The sequence below is a fragment of the Rissa tridactyla genome, chromosome 2 (assembly GCF_028500815.1).
Source record: "Rissa tridactyla isolate bRisTri1 chromosome 2, bRisTri1.patW.cur.20221130, whole genome shotgun sequence".
NCBI lineage: Eukaryota > Metazoa > Chordata > Aves > Charadriiformes > Laridae > Rissa > Rissa tridactyla.
This window is the reverse complement of record NC_071467.1, coordinates 52700010-52715737: the sequence shown is the minus strand read 5'-3', so window position 1 is coordinate 52715737 and position 15728 is coordinate 52700010. Positions and strand designations below refer to the sequence as shown.

The 15728-nt window shown below is 46.7% G+C and overlaps 1 protein-coding gene across 1 annotated transcript in view; it reads left to right on the top strand.

Annotated features, from left to right (window-relative positions):
- Window positions 1-265: 265 nt before the first annotated feature.
- Window positions 266-15728, top strand: part of COLEC12 (collectin subfamily member 12) — a 102638-nt gene continuing 87175 nt past the window's right edge. The window contains exons 1-2 of the mRNA XM_054189727.1: window positions 266-430; window positions 12684-12734. Coding sequence (XP_054045702.1) covers window positions 424-430; window positions 12684-12734 — 58 coding nt within the window. The 5' untranslated portion in view covers window positions 266-423. The remainder of the gene's footprint in view (window positions 431-12683; window positions 12735-15728) is intronic.

Genomic DNA, 15728 nt, shown 5'->3' with positions numbered 1-15728 from the left:
ACGCGTCGGGGCGACCTGCGCGTCCTCCAGCCCCAGCCGTCGGCGGGACCCCGAGCCCTCCCCCGCCGCCCGGCCCCGGCCGCGGCCCCTTCCCCGGGGCGGAGGGAGGGAGGCGGGGCCGGGCCGCGGCTCGGCGGGGCCGGGCCGGGCCGCTCGGGGCTGGCGGCGAGAGCGCGGTGCCGCCGGCGGACTAGGACCGACGGCGAGCGGCGGCCGGGGCAGGGGCAGCGGCAGGGGCAGCGGCAGCGGCAGCGGCCGGGGCTGCGCAGCGGCGGGGGCGCGCCCGGCCCCCGGCATGGCCCGGCAGTAGGCAGGGAGCGCCGCCCGCTCGCCCGCCCGCCGCTCCCGGCGGCAGCCCCCGCCGCGCCCCGTCCCGTCCCGTCCCGTCCCGTCCCGTCCTATGTGACCCGCCCCGGCGCCAAGATGAAAGGTAGGGACGGGAGCGGGGAGCCCGCTGCGCCGCCCGCACACGTGTGCCGCCGGGAACCGGGCAGGATCGGCAGGGTGCGGGCAGGATCGCGGGAAGAGGGTGCAGGCAGGGAGCAGACGGCGGGCAGGGTGCAGGCAAGGATGTGTAGAGTACGGGCAGGGTGCAGGCAGGGAGCAGACGGCGGGTAGGGTGCAGGCAGGGATCTGTAGGGTGCGGGCAGGGTGCAGGCAGGATGTGTAGAGTGCGGGCAGGGTGCAGGCAGGGAGCAAACAGCGGGCAGGACAGAGTGCAGGCAGGGAGCAGCATGAGGACAGGATCTGTAGGGTGCAGGCAGAGTACAGGCAGGGTGCAGGCAGGGAGCAGATGGCGGGCAGGACAGGGTGCAGGCAGAGTACAGGCAGGGTGCAGGCAGGGAGCAGACGGCGGGCAGGACAGGGTGCAGGCAGGGCACCGTGCGGTCAGGCTGCAGCAAGGGGAGGTTTTGGGCAGGGTGCGGGCAGGGCAGCGTGCGGGCAGGGTGCAGGCAGGGCAAGCCGGGTGCAGGCAGAACACCGGCAGGGCGGGGCGGGGGGGGGAGCGGCGGGAGAGGCAGAGCGCGGGTCCGGGACTCACCGCGACCCCGGGGCTCTGCGCCGCCGCTTCGGTTTGGCTTGTGTTGGTCGGTGCCGGACCGGGGGAGGGAGCGGGGTGTCCCCGGCAGTGCGTGTGGCCCATCACTTGTGCGCTCCCCGGCACGTTTTCTCTCGGCACCCAACTTTTGTCTACACACACACACCCCGACTCCCGAGAAGAGGGCTTTTTTTTTTTTATTTCTCCCTAACTTGTTTATTTTTTGCCAGCGTTTTGCGATGTTCTTGGTGTTGCTTCTAAACATCTGGCAGTGATTAGGTGCCAGTAGAGGCTTAACTGGCTTGTGAAATGTATTTGGCATATTTCTCCTCAACATCCACCGACTGGAAAATATTTGGTCGTTGCTTTGCATCTGCTAAAGCTGAAACTTTGTTTCTTTTCCTTTTTCTCTCTTTTTTCCCCACCCTCCCTCTCTTTTTGTTTTAAATGGGTGAGTCGTGCCACTTAACACCGGTTGACCCAGTCCTACAAAGTTGTGACAGAGGTATTAGATAATACACTTTTAAAATCAAATAAAAAAGCAGATTGCCAAATTGCTACACTATAACCTAGTAAAGATGTATTGGGGGGGCTGCAAGAAAGCCTTCTGTTTATGAAAATTGATAGCCTTACAGCAAAAGGCAGAGACTTTACATGCTGGGGAATAGTTACAATGAAGACATCAAAGGGCATTATGAAAAGTTTAGGAAGTAGTTGTGAGTTTGTGAGAGTTGAACCTAGTTTTTCTTTGGAGGCAAAAATAAACTTAAAGGGTGGGAAGGAAAAAACCATATACACACAAGAAAATTGCTTTTGGGCACCAGTGTGCCTGTGCTTGGATTGCAGAGTTTGATTCCAGATGCCAGGAGGCCAGTAAACATGATGATAGTTACACTTAGTTTCCAGAGTCTAGGACACCAAATGATGTGATTATTTATTCACTTGCCAGAGTAGCTGCCTGAAGGGAGGAGAAGCTTTTTGGGGGGGTTTGTTTTTGCAAGCCCACACACACTATTTAAGATACTTTTGGCACTGTGACATGGTGTCTCTACAGGGCCATGCAACATATTAAAAATAATGTATTTACAATGTTCTTTATTTATAGGCTGCTCGTGCCAAAAGCTTTGTCATCAGCTTGTCATTATCAGCAGAAGTGTAATGGCAGGAACAAACTGAAACAATGGAAATCCAGTAATATAAAGCCGTGCCTGTTATCATGAAAGCATTACGCTCTATTTTTGTTGGGGCTGAGGCTGCGCTGGTTTTGGGGGGAGGTGGGACGCAAAGGACTGAGGACAGCAATAACATTTTTGGGCAGCCGCATAATGTGATGCCTGACAGTAGGAACCAGATTTTGAACCCACTGAAGCCAGTGTGCGTTTTGTGTAGTTTTAAGTGGGTATAGGACGTGGCCAGGTATACTGTGACTTGTATCTCCTTGCGTTCTGCCTCCATCGCTCTTCTTTGCAAAGCGTAGAAGTGGCATTTGGAGAGAAGATGTTACTCCCGCTGGGAGCACATGTTGGTGCCCCACACTTGAACAAGAGGGAGATGCTTCACTCTGGTTGCTAGTCCTTACCCTTCCCTTTCCCTCAGAGCAATCACAGCCATCCTATTTCTTTCCCCCGCAGAGTTACAGAAATCGGTAATAAAACATGCAAAGAAGAACCCTTAAATGACTGTGCTGTAAGCAAGTGAAGAGACTTTAAACAAATCATCATGTCAAGTGCCATTCCCAGTGTTATGGAAGTTAGACAGCCAAACCAAACCTTGACTCCATTTTCCTTTTCTGGGTACAGACTTGGTTTTTCATATTTTCTCTTTAAACTTGATGGTGGTGATAATTGTAGGACTTTAGAACTCAGTGTAGCTGCACATTTTTCTCAATAACAACAAAATGATCTGTTGATTGCAGCTGTCTCTGTATCTACCATCTCTGGAGAGTGGAGGAATATCTAAATAGTTACATCACTAAATATCTGTAAGGAATAAATTATAGTTTCCATTTCTGGTATTCGTAATGTGTTATGTTTTAAATCAGTAAAACAAATTGAAGTTTATGTTTAATATGCTGGCAGTTTTATTTCCAGGAAACTACACTGAGCTCACAAACTTTGTGATATTTTTTAGTAATAATTCATGTGATTTATAAAGGGTCTTGACTGCTTTAGGGTCAGATGTATCTTTATCAAATGATACTTCTAAGTTGTAGTTATTTATTGGGGTATGAAACAGTCTTTGTTGCCCAGGAAACAAGTGAAAACAGCTTCCTCATAGTCAACCACCACCACATGTTCAAAAACATTGTCCCTAATTTAAGACAGGGACAAGCGTTGTTAAAACTGAGAATTTCTTTCTATATATCTGCAATATCTTTTGTAATTATTATTTTAAACTGTATCTGTAATCACTACTGTCATGGCGGTTCTGGTGATACATATTTTTGTCTGAAATGTGGATATTGTTTGGATAATGACTTAATACTAATGCCCAAAATCAGGCAATGGCAAAGTCAAGGTGGTCATTTTGGAACTGTTGCTCCAGGATGACAGAGGAGCTCTTAATTACGATACCCAAGGTAGTTCAGCTGCTTCTTTACACTGCTTCTCCTCCTCCTCCTCCTTCCTTTCTGCTGTCGCAGGCACCTCGCTGTGTACCGCTTGTATAGCGCTGGTGCTGGAGGAGACGTCTGGTGCCTTGTGCTTGAGAGCTGGAATGTGACCAAACAGTGTCCTGTGCAGTTCCTCTCATTTAATAAAGAAGATGCGCAGAGTGAAGTCGTGGGACGGGTTCGTTCGTGGTTGTGCTCCACTGAAATCAGTGAAACCGGCACGGCCACGGGAATGGTCTAGTTTGTAGGCCCAGCTTTCTTAGCGTGGACCAGTTTGCCTCAAAGGCAGCTCTATGTGCTTCGTGCACAGAGTTTTCAGTACATTGAGCTTTCACGGGACATGCCAGTTCCGTTTACTTCAAGGTCGCCTTAAACAGTGCGCACTTAAACAGACAATTAGTGACGTATCACACAGATCGCTGATTTCATCCCTTCTCTGCTTTAACTTGGAGCCTGGATGTAATCAGCAGGTAAAGCCTGCATTTGCAAAAGCTGAGTGTGCATTGCAAACTCAGTTGCTCTTTCTTGGCTGCATTGAAAAGTCTTAAAATAAATAATCTATTTATATGATGTCTAACTTCTTGACAGATTTCGTCTTTCTCTCTGTTTTGATGCCACCGCTATTTTTAAAGAATAAAGGAGTAAACGATCTAATTTTCTAATACTGGAGAAATGCGTATCGCGCTCTCTAGTCTTCATGTGCACAAAATCAAACAGATGAAAGTCATCTGCAAATAGGTCTTCCCTGGATAGAAACTTCAAACTGCAAATTTCAAACAAATCCAGTCCAGAGCATTTTGCAGAAGCCCGAAAGCATCTGAAAACCAAGGATTAGACGTGGAGTGACCCAGTAACCTTTACGTAGTCCAGTTATAACAGAGCTTATATGAATACAGTGACATAAACATGAAACATATGCAGGAGCTCTGAGTGGTGTGTGTTGGACATGTCACAGGACCCCACCGCAGAAGTTCAAAGGCATGAGCACTTACAATAAATGTGTGATACAACGCAGAACAAATCCCCAGCAATGCTACTATACAGTCGGCATGTATCCTGAATCGGTTGGTAGCACAGAGGATTTTAAACAGATGGATGAGAAAGACGATCATGCGTGCATGTGTCAAAGGATATTCTTATTAACGATACAGAGGAAAGCAGAGTGTTAGAAGCTGTGAAAATACACGAGAAATCTAGTATTGCACAGATACAAATATTACTGTACAACTGCAATGGATATTGGGAAGAATTAGCGTATAAGCTATTTATGACAGGAGTATTTTGTGTAAGAAGTTGTGATTGTTCGTCTTTGCTTTCAATATTCTACTTTTCCCAGCCACATAGGACTAAGAATAGCACCAGCGAGCCTACCCCTGTGAAGAAGGGAGTTGTTTAAAAATCTCTTGCGGCTCTTTCTTCTCCTACTTTGGATAACATAAATTTATTCTAGACTGGGTTTTCTGCAGCTGAGAGCTGAACAGAGCCCTTTTTTGTCGCAACCACTGAACGGTTTGCCTAGATACTCACTCAAAGACCATTGTGCCCAGGGCTTCAAACACCTTTGCCTGCTAGGATAAGGAGGGAAAGGTAATCTTGCAGAGAGAGAGCGCGAGCTGATCAGGCCTTGCAGGCAGAGCAAAATCAGAGTAAAATAAAGAGAGAGCTGGAAGAAATGTCAAGGATGAAAGCAGTTCAGTGCTGCGAAGGATGCGTGCCCAGTTATCTTCAGCTTCACAAAACGTTCCTTTTCCTGAGGTTCTGTGTGTCAGAACAGAGATTCCCGCTTTCCAGCCCTCCCCCTTGGAAAGCAAAATAAAGACGCTTTTTACCAGACACTGAAAGTGAACCCGATCCTCCTAATAATGTGAGCGTGGTCTCTACGAGTGAGGGAGCGATCTAAGATGAATTGTCTTTGCAGCTTGACTGTTTCCACCAAAACTGCAGTCCCTTTTGGTGCATAAATTTGAGGTGAAGACTGGGACGTCGCTGGGGAACAAAGTGAATGAGTTATGGGAGGTAATAGAGACGTGCGTCGTTAGGAATGTGTATGCCATTTTAATGTTGTTGTTAATTGCCTCCTCTAACATACAGACAGGGAGGCACGATTTTTCAGTGCACTAATGAGAACAGATCTGTTTGCTCTTAAATCATTACACTGAAATACGATATGATTTAAACTTTTAACTTCTAAGGTCGACCCTCCGCACCATGCAGCTGGTCCTGACCCCAGTACTGCAGCAATGCTCTGTGGCACTTAGGTTTTGTTCAAGAAACACCCCCGTTTACTGGCTTCATTTTGTGCCTAAAAAGCAAAACTAGAGCAATCGTTCTTATACCTCTGAATTTCTTAATCTCGTGTCTTTTTTTTTTTTTGCATTCTTAATGTGGGCTCGCCCATCTTTCGGGCATAGCAGTGGGGGAGTAGATCAAGACCAGAATATTAGAATGCACCCCTTTGTCATGATTCTTTGGTTTGTTTCTTTTATGGATGTGTTAGGTGACGAGAGACACAATCCAAGTCTTAGGTTATGCGTCAAGAAAGGATCTCTGGTCTTGTGATACTGAAAGCAGATAAATTCCCAGATCAGCAGCCTGAAGGACAGAGGTGGGGAAAAGCCTCAGTCTCGTTGCCAGAATCTAGGCTCAAACGACATTCCAAAGGATGCTTTGGGATGCAGGGAGGTGGGCTGTCTTCTAGGACTGCCTCAGCTGAACCTCTGCCATGGCTCCACTGAAGACCAGGTACTCTGCAACCGCAGAATCTGTGTAATCCCCGTCCGAAGGAGTTTACTGCGTGACGACTCGGACAAAGGAGAGGGTGGAAAATATGGCCACAACACACACACAGCCAACAGCAGTGACATTGTGAGCATGACGTGTTGGCTTGGGACCTCGTCAATAGGGAAGGGTTTTAAGCGTGGGGTAGGTTTTTTTGAGGGAGAGCCTATCAAAATAGAAGCAGAGAGAAAGACTGGAATATGAAAAGGGGCTATAAGGAAAAAGTAGTGGAGAAAGGCAGGAGGAGAGAGAGGACAAGTGGAACGAAGCATCTGTGGAGAGAGAGAGGAACAAGCAGCCCATTAGCACAAGCAGGAGACTGTCCAGAATAAAAAGCTATGAAAACCAGTGGAAACCAATTAGACTGATGAAGTCATCAGCATCTGAAGGCTGCAGCTGCTTGCTGTGCTTCTGCTGGCTCAGTTTCACCTCTAGGTCAGCACTTTGAATGTACACCCGGTTAATGGTGACCAGAAATGCATATAAATCTGGTGACTGCTCAAAAAGCTTTTGAAATGCGATATGAGAAAGATATTGGTGTTCACTGTTCTCATCTGTCTGAATGGTTGTTAATATTACAGAAACCTCACAAGTAGACAAGTTTTGCCTTTCTGTGAGAGGGCTGAGATGGAGCGAGCAGGCAGAAGTAGCTTTTTGACACTGCAAGCGGTCCCTCGGGAAGGAGATGCACTTGTTACACAGTTCTGAGCAGGGTAAAGCAGCATCCATGCTGTTTTATGGGTTAAAGAGAGGAATATCATAATTTTCAACTAATGGGCATAGCTTCTTTCCAAAATGGTATGAAAAAAATCTGTTCTTGATGATATTAAAATGAATTTTACAGAGTTGCACTGGGATATAACTATATAGTTCCCATTAAGTCAGTGGGAAAGGCAGGGCCCTAACTATGAGAGAGGGATTTATTTTAAAGGAAACTCTTACACTGGATGTCATTGTTGCTACAAATTAGTCTTACAGTCCTGAGTTCCCAGCGTGGTATTTAGGGGTAAGTTCTAATGTACTGTAAATTGAGTTTTCAGGGAGATTATAAAGGAACTTCTAAAATCTGAGCTGAAACTTGGCTTGACAATTTTCAGCACAGATGCCTCATTCTTTGCTGAAATAGATTTCCCCAGATTTTGAAATGCAGTGTAGAATATTGGTGTCTTTTCTTAATTCAAGACTTCAAACAAAGACTTTAAACCCTTGTTGACTGCACACGGAAGTTCTGGAGATGATTGGATACCACGCTTCTGCAGCCACCATACAACCCAACATCTCTAATGGTTCTGAGGTCTAGTTTGCTTCATTGGTTAACTATGTTTAGATGGCTGAGCGGGGTGCCCTGCTAAAAGGTGACAGCTGGACGTGTACATTAGCCGCCTTCTGTAACACCTTCCGTATGCCAACAATGACACCCCCAAAAGGAAGGGGAGAAAAATGGAAACAATTTCCCTAAAATCACCTTGCACCAAAGGCTCCTCAGAGCTGGTGCTGTTCCAGCCAAGGGACCGAGCGGTGCAGTGCTTGTAGGCCCTGTATAGTCCCGGGGCAGATTTGGCATCCTTCTTGGCTCCAGGCCAGCTTTTTCTTACTTGACCTCTGAGTGACTCATAAGTGGTCCATGATTAATTTATTTAAGATTTAAGAACAAGAACTAGAAATTACACAGTTCTACTCCACAGATTTTTGCTTTGCCTCTAGCAAATTAATCAAATGAGAGTCTAATTTGTTTTAGATTAAATGAATTCCCTCTGTTCGCTGTGTTAATCCCCAGCTGAACTGCCTTTTTATAATTTCCACTCCCTTGAAGCATTGTACTGGAACTTATTTAACTCTACAACTGTGTATTTATTAGAGGTGTTGCAGCAATAATTTATAACTGGAGGGCAAGCAGAATTTGGCATTGGTACTTGGTGGGGTGTGGGCATTGCCAAAATATCTCAAAGCCTTTTTTTTTTTTTTTTTTTTTGGACCAGAGCTCTTGCTTTGTACTGACTCTCTAAAATATTTGAGGTACTGCTGCTCCGCTACAGCTAGCCACTCATTTTTAGTGGTCTGCTGTAAGCTCCATGTGACAATCTGTTGTAGCCTCCAAGGAGACTGTTGTAAACCTGATGAAATAGGAGATCTCCGGTGGTCCTTCCCCTACACGGTTAAATACAATTGGTTGCTCACATGTGTTTCTGTTCTGCCCAAAGTTCACCTTTTTTATGGACCTTCCTTCTGCCAGAGCTCAGTAGAAGCCAGTGGAATAAGAGATCACATTTTAACTAGCTTTTCATGTTTCTTCCTCTTAGTCTTAGATTCCCTCTCTTTCAGCTCACAGCTGAGAGCTCAGCAGACCAGTTTATAACTAAATTATGGCTGGTCTTTCCAGCACTAAAGAGTTAATTCTTCTGGCTGGGACATAACAACGGGTTCTGCTTTATTGTCTGCTTCAAGGAGAAGTATGCCATTCATATTTTTCAACCAGGAAAATAAGCCTTGCCTATATATAAATGCATATGTATGTAACAGAAATATTGCATTCATTCCAGTCCTCTTTGTAACTGAGAAGGGTTGGATTTAAACTAAACTAAAGTAAAATATTTCTAACTTACGGCTTTCACGACGTCAAATAAAACCCTCTTGCACCAGTTGCAGCCCGACTTAACTGTATGGGCACCGCTGATGTAAAAATGCAAAATTTCCTTTTGTTGTATCAGCCACCAGTGCTCAAAATTCATGAATTTCTTCCACTCTGATTTCTGATACTGCCTTTAAAAGCATAAGGCACAAAAACGTGCTGGAGGTTTCCTTACTATTTGTTTTCCTACTTGGTGTGTATTTTCTTAACCTCTGTAATTCATCACAGATCACATTTTCATAGTTTTCTCTAGAAAAGCTGTTCCCTTTTCAATGAAAACTTTGGTTTTCTTGTATTTCTCTGATTCAAAGATACCATGAAGTTTTAAGATTTTTGCAAAACTTGTGACAAAACTTTCATATTTTCAGCACTGGAACAGAGAGCTGAGGTCTGAGTTTCTGCCACCTCCGGTGAGCGCAATACTGCCCAAAAGGCCTGGGAGGAGCAGCCTGGGGCACACGGCTTTGCCTCAGGACTTAAACATACAGGGTTGTTTGTCAGACTCATTTTTAATATTTCAAGCACAGATTTCTTTTGAAGTAGGACTTTCAACCCGTCCTAGTCTCTTTTTTCCAAGGGATGCAGTGCTGTTCATTTCTGAACATTTAGTCTAACTTTGTTTTATTCATTCATTCTTCCCATCTTTATTTTCCTCAAACTTGTTACATTACAATTAATGTTGTAAAATATTGTATTTGCGCATGATTTGAGCATAGGACCTAGTGGCAGTTGTGACTGAAAGACGGCTGAGCTTAGTCTGTTAAATAATTTTAATAGAATTCTAAAATACATCACTGCCTGTTGCTAGATCAGCTCACCGGTATTAAAAAAGGTTTTATCTGACGTTTTAGATTTTAATGAGCAGGGAGCCAGGTCACCTGTTGACAAAACTGTCCTTGCCCATCTCCACTTCTTTGTTTCAAATGCCACAAGCGCTCTTCAAAATTAGATTAATGAATAATTAGAAAATATTAAAAGCTTGAAAAAAATGATCATCCCTAGCAAGCACAGCACACAGCGTTGCAAATATGTGTGTGTGTATATATATATATAAAGTATATAAATGCATATATAAATATATATAACATATATATAATATATGGATATAAAACATATATGTATGTTGCAAATATAAAAAAATCCAGAGAAACAAAAATATGCTTACAAATGCGTGGCCAGAGGGCAATGCCTTTGGGCTAAGCGTGAAACACCAAACGACTAGGCAAGAGGCTGGCAGCCTGGGAGGAAGGTCTTGGAGATGTGGCGTAGGATGAAGCCGCAGCATTAAAACACATCCTGGCTGCATACATCAGATATGGATCGGATAAGCCAGGTTACGCTCCGGAGAAACAAAGGAGGCGATTGTGTTACGTCCCCGATAGCAGGAAAGGGCAGGAAGCTAAGGGCTCTGGAGCTGATATCTTTTTTGTGTGCAGCCTTTATCTTTTGTGCAAGAGGGGAAGATTTTTTTCCTGAGTCGTTCACTGCTGGGATGAGAAGTTTGGTTGTCGACTGTTTATGGTTCATTATTTGTCATGTTTTGTCAGGTGACCTTGTCATTAGATAACACTTGGTACAATTGTGAGGGTTTGTTGGGTTTGTTTTTTTTAAAGGATTCTTTCTGCCTTCAAAACCAGGATGTGTTTGTTTTGCCTAAGGAGTGTCCACTGGTTCATCCATTTCTTAAATGCACCTCTGAATTGGGGTCTAGCTTAAGATATGGACAGCAATGCCTCTGGAACTGAGCAAAATACGTGTTACCTGGTGAAGAATATGAGTTTTGAGCTGTTTTGTCAAAACTACTGTCTGAGTAAAGGATGGTGTTCTGCAAAACGATGCATTTCACAGACTCCTTTGCTGCTTCAGGCAACGTCTCCCTCAGACTTCAGTGTGTGGCACCTTGAAGGTCAGTCGGAAGAAGGCGCAGGTCACATATGTTGCTGGATGTACACTCAAATGATTTAGACTTTGTTGAGCCTGGATGAGAACTGTATCTTTACTTCACCTTTGAATTCATCCCCCCAAGGCTCTCGTGTGGCCTGAGTTAGCTGCGGCACCAGTTAGCCCGGTTTCATGATGCAGAGCAGCCTGTTCATGTGCAGTAAGTCTGTGGACAGCAAAGGTCTTAACCAAGCACAGACCTCTCATTCCATCACGCCTGTTTTTCTGCTTTAAGCCTGCTTTTCCACCGCTGCTTATCAAATGTTCCTTTCTGGTGAATCCCTTGACTGGCCTTTGAGCTTCTGTTTCCTTCTCCCCTCGTGTCGGGGAAGGGTCTGGATGGAGAGGTTGCACATGAGTGAGCTTCCTCAGCATCCCCTGCTGGAAGGGTGGCACAAGGTGGCCAGGAGCTGCTGAAGCTCCCCAGGGTGCTGAGTCTCCCTCCCCACCACTGCGATGATACCCCAGGAGTAGCCGGGTTTCAGAAAGCGGGGACTGCTGTCAGTCCTCGGCAGCATTTTTTGCAGCGTGGAGGCACTTGTGCTCGTAAACGCGGCAAGGTGATGTGGTTCCCCAGCGCAGTGGTGGGCTCAAACCACCAGCCACGACTTGGGAACCCATGTCCTATGTCCTGTTTAAAGAGAGCCCCACAGAGGCTTCACCACCGCGTGAAACAGCGCTTGAGGGAGGGGGAATGGCCCTCCTCTGTTTCCCCCCCAAGGAAATAGGGAAGTGGGAGGCGAGCAGCCTGGGCTGCGCTGCCCTCCCCGGCAGTGGGTCGCCTGGTGCAGAGTCTGGTGCTGGTGGTAAGGCAGGGCTCTTGCCTTCCCAACTCAGCAGAAAGAGGGGTTGTGTTGGTAGAAGGAGGCTGAACACAGGAACGCAAACATAACCTTTTTTTTTTTTTTTTTAAGAAGTTGTGGGTGTATTCTTCTGCTGATGCCAGCCTTTTCCTTTGCTGCTGGAAGGAAGTGGGGAGAAATTAAGCTTCCGACAAAATAAAAATGTGATTATTAGCATTTTACTGCTTGCTAGCTGGTGAAGATGAGAACAAAAGGGCTTAAATGTTTTTTATTTTTCTCATCTGTTTGAGTTTTTTAGTTCTGTTTCCCATTTTTTATCGGATCTTTCCTCTGTAGGCCAAGCTAGTGCCCGTGGGAGGTGGCTGATGGACAGACAGCCATCGCCCCTGACTCCTCTTTCGTTACTCGGCATAGCCATGTGTAGCACTTTGTGCAAACGGCCCGGCTGGTGCATGTGTAACCTGAGCCCGACAGCCTCCATGGTGCAGGCAGCAGGCTGGAGTGAGTGCCGTGGTCCGGGTGAGCCTGCCCACATGGCTTGCTGGTGACAATTGTGGCCATCATCATGAGGAGGGACATGTCTGCTCTGTTCTATACATAGGTGGCCACGCAGGCCTCAGGATTGCTGCCAGGTGATAAACCATTTGTAGTCTGGATTTCTGCTGGAGATACTGGCTGGGGGAAAGGCTCCGATCCGCCTTTTCTACCCAGGGACAGAGGTGGGATGTAAGCAGTGGAGGGGAAGATCAGCAACATGCCTTACAAATTGATTAAACTTCCAAGTACATTAATTTATGAAAGTGCACCTGTAAAGACTTCTTTCCATCTTTTTCCAGTGGTAGTAGTTATAATTTGTTGCTGTGTCTTTCTTTCTTTCTCCAGACGATTTTGCAGAGGAGGAGGAGGTGCAGTCCTTTGGCTACAAGAGGTTTGGTAAGTGGCAGCAGGCCTTTCAGCTTGCTATTGCGTAGTGCCTAGGGTAAGTGAGACACTTGCTATGGAAACCTCCCTTGCTGGCAGCGTCAAAAATGCACAGGTACAGTCCCATTATCCACTTCATTCTAATATCTGCCCAGAGGAAAGTGTGATTTTTAGGCTTGGTTTATTTTCGTGGCAAACATAATGCTTCAGAAGTGGTTTGTTCCATTATTTGGTCATTAGTGTCATGAAAATGAAGCTGACACCTGAGCAGAAATGAATGTGCTGGCTGTAGAAAAGGGTCCATGCCGCTTGCATGTCCTCTGCCCAGCTGGGCTTTCCTTCAGCCCACAGACTGATGTGCAGCGAGGTTTGTAGGCGTTCCCGAGAGTGGTGGCATGGGACCTCCTGCAGGCTCATGGGAGTTGTATTGGCGGCTGAGCCAGGACATACGCTGTGCACTCCTCTCAAAAAAGAAGTAAAAGTATACGGTAGGAATGCACTCTGATGTCAAAATCAATGAGAACACTTGGTCACTTTCTTTCCTTTTTCCCACTTTCTTTCCTTTTTTCGATGTTTGTTCACTGAAAATGGCCTTCTCATGTGAAGAAGGCGGTGCCACGCATCTCTGCGCAGGGGTCAGCAGCCTTCATGGCTCCTCTTTTCAAGGCTCTTGTGCTCTCTTCTTCTCAGGGAAACATTTCAGTCTCTGCAGCCAACAGCTTTTCCTGGGGCATGCTGACTCCTGTCCCTCTGGCCACGGGGAGGTGACACAGTGGCCTCTGAGCTCTCCCAGTGCCAACTCTGTCTTGGAGCAACCAAACGAGCTCATCACCCAAGCTGCTAGCTGCCTTTGCAACTGCAAGCCATCAGGATAAAGGTTCACCTTGTTTTTTCTCTTCTGGGAAAGTGGCTTCAAGAAGAGTCACTTTCAACAACCCCACTTGGCAAACAGATAGGAAAAGCAGACTGAAAATCAGAAATAAGTCAACAATTCCCTCCGTCCCAAAAGGAGCAGGGGGAGGCAGCGTAAGGAGATGCGGTATTTGGGAGGTGGGGATCACATTCGCATGACCTCTCCTACCCCTTGAACTACTCCACTGCTCCCTGCTGTTGAGCTTTATTTTGGATAGATCAGCCAACCACAGAGCCAGCATCTGTGGCTTGGAGAGTCCTGCCATAAGGCTGCACATAGGGTTTTTTCCTCCCCCCTTTTTTTTTTCCTCTGGATTAGGCCCTGGAATAGCAAAAAAAGAAAAAAAAATCTTGAGAAACGGCAAGAAATGTTAACTGTTCATTTCTGTCACCTCCAGCTGAGTAAAAAATATTAGGATTCATTTAACACCTATAACAATAGCTTCCTTCTGTGTTGCCCACTACCTAGCTATCCCTGGTCAGCATGCTCTTGCAGTGAACTGTGAAAGGTTTTAGCAAGGAGCGGATACCTAATAGGAAAGTACTATCCTTCCTATCCCAATAGTAAGTGCACTGTTGTGACATGATGGGATTTTTGCGTGTTAACCTGTGAGTTATTTCTGCCCTTAGAAACGCAAGGTTTAGCTGAGCATTTCCAGAAATGCTTGTGCTCTTGCGCTTGGCGGGCAGCGGGGAGGGAGGAGAGGGCCAGCAGTCTGGCAGTGGCAGGAGGAGGAGATTTCACCGCAGAAGGAGGAGACAGGGTAGTTCCACCCTTAGGAAACCACCATAACCCACTTCTCCTTCATGAAAACAACATTGGTGTGGTCAGGGAGGTGTCCCAGATGTCTGCAGTCCAGAAGAAGAGCTTCAACTATAGGGGGGAGTGGGGTCATGAAGCCATAGCATTGGCACTGGTAAGAGTTGTGTAATTCAGTGGTGTCATGATCCAAGAAGCCTTCTTTGTCCATGCTATTTTTGAGCCCAAACTTCCTCCCATACCCCCTTCCCCATCTTTCCCATCATCATGGGGCAGCACAGGGAGGAGCTAGGCTGGTTTCCATACCTCCCTGTGCCAGCACGCGTGCTGTTTGCCTGCAAGTGCTCACGCTTTTGTGGCTCCTGAAGGGGTTATTTCCCCTCCCTCAGAAAACCCGACTCGGTGCGTTCCCATTTCTACAGTCCTCGCTGCATTTCCAGGCAGCCTTTGAGCAACCTCTGAAGGGAGTGGGAGACACGTGCCTTCAGCAGCACTGGCTGCTTCACCTGGCACCAGGCTCCTCCATTCAGGAAGGTGACATGCACATCTTTTAACTAAAACTCCAAATTCACTGGCCAGCTGGGTTGGCATTTCCAGCGAAGGACCAGAGGTTGCTCTTGGGCCCAAAATGCAGCCGAGTAGCTCAGGCTCCTTCCTGACCAGTAGGAAGTGTTATGCCTGCTGTCCCAACTGGTTGTCCCTCTTTGCTCTGTATCCTCGCTGGTAAGAGAAGGCAGTATGGGGAAAGTCCAAGGCAAGAACCAAGTTTTATTATATAAACCCATGATAAAAGGTCATTTTGAAAGGAGCCTGGTCCTGTCTGCTGGGCAGCGCTGTAGAAATCAGTGCTGTTGGTGTACAGCCTGCTGGAGTGGGCAACGATAACAGCCGCAGTGGGGTTTTTTTGTTTCAGGAGCCATAGCGTAAGAGCAGTTGTGTAATATATTGTGACCAGAGTAGTCCCTGGATGCCCCGTTGACATGAGACGTGGTGGGAGGACCGTGACTCAGATGCCTTTGAGTCCATCGTTTGGAAGTGTGAGGCCTTGTTTGGAGCAAAACGTGCTCCAAGGGGGAGATGGCTAAAGCACGACTGGTTTGTAAAAAACATGGCTTGCGGTGAGTCACTGCTGGCAGCTGGGAACGTGTGTTGGTCAGCACTTGGCAAGCAAAGCCTTGACCAAACTGCTTTCCTAGAGTTCAGCTGAAGAGTTTATTATTAGCTGCCTTGTTGCTGGAGCCTGTAGTTTGGTTCAAGGAAGGAAGAGATCTGCGGAGGGAAGGAAGGAGGCAATCTCCAACAATTCTTGTTTTGGGGAAGAAGCTTTTGAAAAG